This window comes from Pteropus alecto, unplaced genomic scaffold (genome assembly GCF_000325575.1).
Source record: "Pteropus alecto unplaced genomic scaffold, ASM32557v1 scaffold30, whole genome shotgun sequence".
In the NCBI taxonomy this organism is placed as follows: Eukaryota; Metazoa; Chordata; class Mammalia; order Chiroptera; family Pteropodidae; genus Pteropus; species Pteropus alecto.
The window spans coordinates 3,969,266-3,977,746 of NW_006429782.1; the positions used below are offsets into that span (position 1 = coordinate 3,969,266).

Here is an 8,481-nt window from a genome sequence, read left to right on the forward strand (position 1 = left end):
ACGCGAGGGCCGCGAGGCATCCTGGGAAGGGAGGATGACACTGCCTGACCCCCCACCCCCCTTCCACACTGGCTCTCGGCGCCTTGCGCGTGCGCCGCCCCACTAGGAAGTGGGTCCAAGGCCTCATCACCATAGCAACCGAGGCCTTCTCTGGCACGCAGAGCTGCCGCCGCTCCACCTGAACCTCTTTGGGGTTAATTTTCTCCTTCTGCCCCGGCACATCCCATCATCTTGTTGAATGATTGGACCAAGGGCCCTCGTGACGTTGAGCTGAGCCAGGAGGGGTCAGGGCCTGAGCCAGGATGGGGCGCGACCACCCCATGGGCCGCTGGTCAGTGCAAGTCCGAGCTACCCAAGATGGGCAGGCCCCTGAGGCCCAAGGAGAAGGGTAACATCGCGGGGGCGGCTGGCTTACTGGGGCGGGGGGCAGGGAAGGAGGCTGTGGAGGGCAGCAGGGAGGTACAAGTACCCGAGCCGGCTTGTTCATGTGTATACACGCTCCCCGCCCCCACCTTAGTAGTAACACAACTGCGCATGCTCACAGATCAGCCATTCATGAACCCACTTGCGCTCCTGCTATGCTGAGTCCCGGGCACTCCAGGTTGACTGTGCCGAACCAGCTCCCTGTCCTCTTGGAGACTACAGTATAGTGCAGGAGACTGTCTCAGAACCCAGGAAGTTCTGAGATAGGATGACAGAGTCACGGGGAGGACGTGCCCATGTCATGACTGGATTAACTGCACTATATCGTGTCTAAAACCCAAGTAATACTACAGGAAAAGCACAGCCGGCTGAGGGCCCAGGGAAGAGAAGAGGTTGAATTAAGCTGGGCCCTGCAGGATGCATAGGAGTTGGTTAAGCAAACATGGAGGGAAGCAAGACCCCAAAATTACACCACGAACTACAGCACCCCATAGGTGTGTCTGGTAGCCATGGACATTCACTTATTCCTCACCCTCTACTGTATGTCAGGAACTGTGAACTTCTAGAAATACAGGGACAAGAGAGACAGAAATAGTCCTTGCCCTCATGGAGTACAGTCTGGCTGGCAGGCAAACAGGAACAAGTAAACAGGCTGATCACGACCATTGCTGTGGCAGAAAATTGGGTTCTGACCAGGGAATGACGATGGGTGAGCTGTGACCCGAAGGCACTGGAGCAGGGATTTCCCAGATGGAGGGAACAGTCGGGGTGGGGAGGGATGAGCTTGGCAAGTTCAAGGGACAGAAAAGAGGCCAGGAGGCTGCCGGGCTGGACCAGAGTGAGAGAAGGGGACAGTGGTATGCGATGAGTCTGGGGCATGGGCCAGTCCCTGTCCCTGTCCCTGTCCCTGTCCCTGTCTGAGCTCGAGTTTCCTAACTTGTAAAATGGGATGATAGAGAGATGCTGTGGGCCAGGGGCCCGGCCTGCTCAGGCTTCCATCCTCAGCCACAGAACCCATGCCATACCTGGACACGTACCCTCAGATGCCACCCTAGGGCAAAAGTGGGTATGCCAGCAGACCCGTGTCCAGGGTCACCCCGAGGACACACACTAAGCTGTGGACACAATCATATCGGTGCCCACTGACCCCTATAGGCACCAGCCCCTCTCCCTCCTTCCCCGGGCACCGCAGACATCCTCAAGTCCCCCTGATCATCTTCATGATGGGCGGCCCAGGCTGTAGCAAAGAGACACAGTGCAAGAACATGGCAACCAAGTATGGCTTCTGCCTCGTGGGGCTGGGCCAGCTGCTGTGGCAGGAGGCCCAAAGCAGCACCCGGCAGGGCTGGGCGATCCAGGATATCATGCTACAGGGGCTCCTGGTGCCCACGGTGAGAGCTCATGAGTACACGGGCAGAGGGAAGAAGGTGGCACATTGGGACCAACTTCCTGGAGAGGCCCCATGGAAGTTGATATGACTGGAAGGCTGCAGCTCCTCACCAGCCACCGTTTTGTTGCCGTGAGCCTGTGTCCTCATCTGTAAAATGGGAGAGCAGCTGGACCCACAGCAAGTGTGTGGTGAGGTTTGGATGACATCATTCGTATAAAGCACTTGGCAGAGTTCCTGGCACTTAAGAAGCACTCAATAAAATTAGTTAATATTTATTCTTTTCGTGACCTTGGGCACGTATAGCATTGGCCCCTTCTGCACCTGTTTCCTCTCCCACAAAATGAAGGTCACCCCACTACCTACCTGTAGGGTGGCTGTGACGAGCAAACGAGACCCAGCCAGCCTGCCCAGTAAACCATCTCCATGCCCACTTCTCAAAAGTGCTTGCGGAGGCCCCGGGGCACTGGGGCAGACGCAGGATCTTAGGTGCTGGGTGGGGCAGGTGTTCCCCGAATTCCAGGAGTCCAGGCTGAGAAAGAGACCTGCTAAGGTGACTCCAGAGGTCACCCACCCACCCCTTTCTTTCCCAGGGTATCATCCTAGATATGATCAATGACAACATGCCGTCCTGCCCAGAGAGCCTGGGCTTCCTCATCCATGGCTTTCCCCGGGAGCTGATGCAGACCAAGGAGTTCAAGAGCATTGTGAGTGACCCAGAAGCGTGTGAGGGTGTGAGGCGTGAAGCCATCCTTCCCCCCGCACCTCGATGGAGATTAAAAGGGGTGAAACTCAAGGGAGAGGAGGCAACCAGAGGGAAATGGAGTTTTGTACTATCGAGGGACAGTCAGGTTGTTGGAAGCTGCTAGAATCCGGGTGAAGAGCTAGAGAGCTCTCTGAGGGCAGGGACGAAGCCATTTTAATTTCTCCCTGCACAGTCCCACTGAGTGGCAGAGTGGGTGTTGCAGCATCTCTGAGCCATAAGGTTGGAACACAATTCCTCATTCGTCTTCCCTCACCTGTCCCCAAATAGAACAGACTCTGTCCTCGGGCATTCAAGAGGCAGACTCAGTCCCTGCTCTTAGGATGCCGGTAGACAGCAACATGTGACACGTAAAACAGAAAAGTCGGGTAGCAGTAAGTGCAGTGAAGACAGAATGACGTCCGGAGGGACACTGTTTCAGTGTGGGTGGTTCAGGTGGCCCCTTGAAGTGGGGACATTGGAGAGCTGAGCGATGGAGGAGCTGGCGGTGCTGGGCGAACTGGAGCGAATTTCCTCAGGTGATTTTCACAGGTGGGCAAGCTGACTTTATGAGAAGGCTCATCCAGGCACCTAGACAGTGAGGGCTGGAGTATTTCGAAATGACTGAGCAGGAGAGAAACTGAGGCAGACTGTAGGCCTACAGGCTTTTCTGGAACTTGCTGGATTCCAGTTGAAATGCCTTCGGAGAAGTCTGGGCGGGAACGACACAGAGGTGGCCGGCCCGGGACGGCTGCGCGCGGGTGGGCAGGGCCCTGCCCTCGTTCTCACCTGCGTCGAAGCAGTGCTGGTGGGCTCGTCGTGACGAGGTAACGGGCTTCCTCCCCTGGCCTGGCAGCTTCCCGGGCAAAGGCCGCGCCCACAGACCTCTCTGCCCTCGATGGCCCTGGGCTGGCGCCTGCCCCAGAGGAAGTGCCCAGTCACAAATGCCTGGAGTCCCTGAATGGCCTCCACAGGTGGCTGTGAAGTCCCAAGAGAGGCCACAGGTTCCCAGCCCTGGGCCCCATTCCATCCACGATCTGTTCGGTTTTCACTCTAGAGTGTTTAACCCTTTTTAAATTTAAATTAGTGGCCCACTTTCAAAAATCAAGAGACGCCACATCAAAACTCCAGCTTCTCTTGAAAACTGCCCGACCCTGCGACGCGGGGGCTGCATGTCCCCTGGGAACAGCCCAGCATTGCTCTCCGCGCTCTGCGCAGGTAACCGATCTTCCGGAACGTCTCAGAAGAATGTTTCTTGCACTGCGAGCATCCTGCTTTCTCAGAGGGACCAGAGAGCTTGGCTAGGGTCACGTAGTTAAGGCAGCGGGGGCAGGACTGTCTGTTCAGAGTCTGGCCTGCCCCCGGTGGGCAGCGTGACAGGTGGGGACGCAGGAAGCCCCTCCAGAAAGCACTCTGCTCAAGGGGCAGTGGGGAGGACCAGACGAGGCATGCAGGTCCAATTACTGTGATCAAGTTGGAATCAAATGCCCAGGGTTAGGAGGCCCATTTATCTGGGTTGAGATTTCTCCCAAAGTGTCACCTGCACTGTGGGACAAAAGATGATTTTAAGGGGTTCGTGGAAGAACATGTAAAGAAGCACGTATTTTTAAAAACTTTTTATTAATTCCAGCCTCACAGGACATTGCCAAAGTGGTAGAGGGGGCCCACTGCGCCCTTCACCCAGCTTCCCCCCGAGGCAATGGCGTATCCGGCCATCAGTCAGTATCAAAGCCAGGCTGTTAGCATTGCTATGAATCTGTTTCACAGGTACCTCTACGGCAAGGGACAATCACATCCTTTACCAAGGTGCTGTCGTTGCCTTAAAAAAAAAATTAAGCAGAAAAAGGAAGTTGATAGAATTCAAAGTCGAAAACAGTGCCGGCAGCGGAAGGCGAAAGAACGTTTACCCCGCAAAACCCCGGGCAGGCTCCGAAGCGTGGGGGTGACCGGAGGCACCCACGTCGCAGTCACCGTCCTCAGCAGGAGACGGAAGGCTCATGCTGCACTCAGCGGAGTAGCCAGCAAGGAAGTCTTTGGTATTTTGATGCCCGATTTCAAACATGGACAGAATCGGAACGGTCTGAGGACCCCCACATACCCGGCGCAAAGCACTGTGGTTCTGGCCACACTGGCTTCGTCTGTGCCCATACGTCTGGTCATGACTGCCGTGTGTGAGTTTGGAAGCCCATCCCGGCCCCCGTTATGGGCGGATCACCCAGATGACTGCCGTGAACCCCTGGGGACCCTCTGATGCCCAGTCCGCATTTGCATTTCCCATGTCTGAAAAACATCTCTGACTTCCAGCCGTTTAGGAATAAAACCAGGTCTCTCCTCAGCCAGGCAGGCCGTCCGTCCTTCCCGCCGGCTGCCCCTGACCCACTGAAGTCTGGGGCAGGCACCCCGTCCCGCGTCTCGTCCGAAGTTGCCCTGGTGCTTCCTTCCTTATGGCCCTATGCGCCTTGTCGCCTTCTATCCCTCCTTTGCTATGTACCCTGAAAGTTAACTATAGACGTACCTAGATTCAGGGTCAATATGTTTCACGTTTTTGTTTTTGTTTTTTTAAATCCACAAATACTGCAGCTTATATTTTTAAAAAATGAAGACTTGCAACGTCGCAACACTTCTGTGATCACATCTTCATGTCATCAGATCCACATTCAAATTTCCATGGGCCTCTCAAAACCTTCTTTCCCCGGCTGTTTGCGCGGCCGCAGTGCCTCTGGCGCCCCTCGCCCACGGGTCCCCTCGCCTCGCCGTCACTTTTGTTTTCTTGCACTTGTCATCAAACGAGCCTCGGTTCTCCTTATTTCAGTGCGGCTTTTGCTGCTTGCCGATTTTCCGTGTCGCTATTCACCATTCCTGTCTCTCCGTTTCCTTTCAGGGGGTGGGGTGTCTAGAGTCTGGCCCACGGCTCAGACTGGTTTTCCAAGCAGGCTTCACAGGTGCTGACGCGACCTACTATCAGGTGGCGTGCGATGCGCAGCTGTCCCCGTGCCACGGCTGGTCTATTGTCTGACTGTGTTGAAACGTGAGAGGGTTCAGGTCCCTGAATGTTCGCCGGGGCCCTGGAGGCGGGCCTGAGAGAGTGGGAAAAGCAGGGTGCGCGCTGTGCTTGCTGAGTCCTTTCCCTGGCCACTCCGACGCCGGCAGGGCGATGTCCTCTGTTCCGTGACGGGCCGCACCCTCTCCTTGGTGCTATAGGAAGCAGAGTTGAGTTCAGTGCAGAGCTCTGCGATTGGACATTTTTTTTTTTTCGTATTGTATTATTTCAGGAGGCGCCTACGTGCCTGGTCACCACTCTTAGTAAGGGGTCTGTTAGAGGCTGAATTGTGTCCCCCCAACCCGACTCCACATGTTGAGGTCCTAACTCCCAGAATGTGACTATGTGGAGACAAGATCTTTAAAGAGGCGATTATATTAAAGGTGGTCATTAAGGTGGTCACTAATCCAATCTGACAGGTGTCTCTATAGCAGGAGGTCCGGACACAGACACGCAGACAGGGGAGACGGCCATCCACACACTAGGAGCGAGGCCTCGGGAGAGACCAACCCTGCCGACATGTTGATTTTGGATTTCCAGTCTGCAGGACGGTGACGAAGTAGAATTTCTGTTGAGTCGCCCAACCTACGGTACTTCGTTGTAGCAGCCTAAACACAGCACGGCTTAAAATGCCCGTCAGCCTCTTCTCTCATACCTTTCTTTTATGGTTCTGTTTTTCCACATTGATTAGCTCGAATTCTTCCCTAAAGAAATTTCCTTCCTCACTGAGGGCTACTTGGTTATCCTGAAATGCAGTTCCTACCAGGTGGGATAAATGTGTCACTCCTTCTCTTTAATGGCCAATTTTCAGACCAAGGAGTTGGTGTCCTAGTTACCTCCAATGGTGACAATGAGGTTCATTATTTTGTATCCCTTTGTTCTATTATCATTTTGAACTCATGGGTCCTCCTTTATTTATGTCTGTTATAAATGTGTGTCAATCAAGTACCGTCTTTTTTTTGTTGGTGGTGCTCAAGTTGTCACATCTTTGTCACAAGAGGGACCCTTTCACACTATCGCTTGTGTTCTTTTCGACAAAGGACGAAAGTTATTTTAAAATTGCTTTCTGACACAAGACTTCCCACCCCCATCTTTCGCATTTTCTGCCCAGTCCTGGAACCGGCCGTCTCTCCAACGAGCTCTTTTCCAGTGGTGTCCAATCTGGGTGTCAGAGGGACTCACGGCACTGGGTTGTCATGGTTTCCAGGCTGTTCCAGGAGACAGAGGAAACACACGCTTTTGAAAGGAAAAAAATAATCAGAAGTCCATACCGATATTTCTGCCTCACAATCGGCATCAGCGTTTCTACTCTTTTCTCTTTCCTTAAAAATTTGGGTTCCTAAAACCATTAACGTACTCATTTGCATAATCCACTAGATGCGAAACAGCTTCCGAATGATATACCAACATCAGTGACCCAGGATAAAACCACCGATGGACGTTTAACGTTTCTCTGCAGCTATGGTTTTCCTTTTATCTTACTATGGATGTGCTATAAAATACCGAGTTGCCTGAGAAAACTTTCTATGTAGTTACGGCATTGACACACAGTTGGGTACGTTCATCTCAGTTTGATTTTTGATATTTAGGGATTGCCACGTGAAAAGGTATGTTCAGAGTGAGCGTGTTTCCACTTGTCCCTGTCCGCCCCCCACCCCAAATGTGCCCCCCACCTCCCACTGGTTTTTGGTTTTCCTTCTGGGGTTTCTTTCTGCAAATATAAAGGTTTATGGGGGGGTATGTCCCTCCTGCTCACACAAAAACTGACGTTCTATACGTACTTGTCTTCACTTTTTAACTTTATAAGAAACTCTGATGACCTCGTATCAGAATTGAGGTGTTCCACGTTACTTTTTACAATTAGTATTCCACTGGGTGGCAACGCCACTGTTTATTCAGCTGCTCTCCCATGGACGTGGAGTTGTTCGACAACTTAATAATAGACTGACAATAAGGTGTTTGCAATCCTCCGCCAGTACAAACTAACCTTTGCATGCCATTTCACATTTTTGCTAATATCTTTAGGATAAGTTCTTAGGAGTGAGTTGCTGGATTTAAGAGACGCGTAGATCATTTTGCTACATATCACCTCACTCTTCATTCCACAGTGTCACCAGCAATGGGTAAAAATGCCCATTTCCACACAGCCACACCAAGGATGCTGCCAACCATCTGGATGTCTGTCAGCCTGAGGTGTGAAACGGTATTTTGGCATCACTCACTCTTACTGAGGTTGAGCATCTTTTCCGAAGTGTAACGTTCATTTCTTCTGTGTCCTCTTCTCTCTTTTGCTTTTTTTCCCCTAACAGATTGTTGGTCTTCTTGATTTCCAGGAACTCTTTACATATGTTAAGGTTTTCAGCCCTTTGTGATATGGTTGCAAAGATTTCCCCATTCCCAATTTGTCAGTTATCTTTTGACTGCTTTATTCTTTTGCCATGCAAAAGTTTAAAACTTTTCATCAAATTCCAACATCTTGTTATTTCTTCTTGATTTTGAGGTTCCGCCCCTCCCCCACCCCAATTCTAGGTTTATAAGGGAATTCTCCCATGGTTTACTTAGTACCTGGGTGATCTTATTTCTTACATTTGTATCTCTGATCCATTTGGAACTTATCCTCGTTTTTAGAGGTAAGGCTTCAGTTTGATCTTTTTCCAAACTGTGATCCAGTTGTCCCACCATCATTTGGTTAAAAAGTCTCTCCTTTCTCCACTGATTTGAGATGCCGTTCTAGCCATATACCAGCTTTCCAAATTCACTTGAGTCTATTTCTGTTCCAGGGGTCTGTTTGTCCTCTTTGTGCACAGCTGTTTTAATTATGGCAGCTTATTAGGTTTTACTATCTGGTAGGGTTGAAAGCCTCCTCCCCGACCCCAACCACCCATTACT

The 8,481-nt window shown here is 51.8% G+C and overlaps 1 protein-coding gene across 1 annotated transcript in view; it reads left to right on the forward strand.

The window, feature by feature from the left end:
* Positions 1-397: 397 nt before the first annotated feature.
* The window catches only part of LOC112475792 (adenylate kinase isoenzyme 5), a 10,973-nt gene continuing 2,889 nt past the window's right edge, over positions 398-8,481 (forward strand). Inside the window, exon 1 of the mRNA XM_025043528.1 lies at positions 398-1,814. Coding sequence (XP_024899296.1) covers positions 1,644-1,814 — 171 coding nt within the window. The 5' untranslated portion in view covers positions 398-1,643. The remainder of the gene's footprint in view (positions 1,815-8,481) is intronic.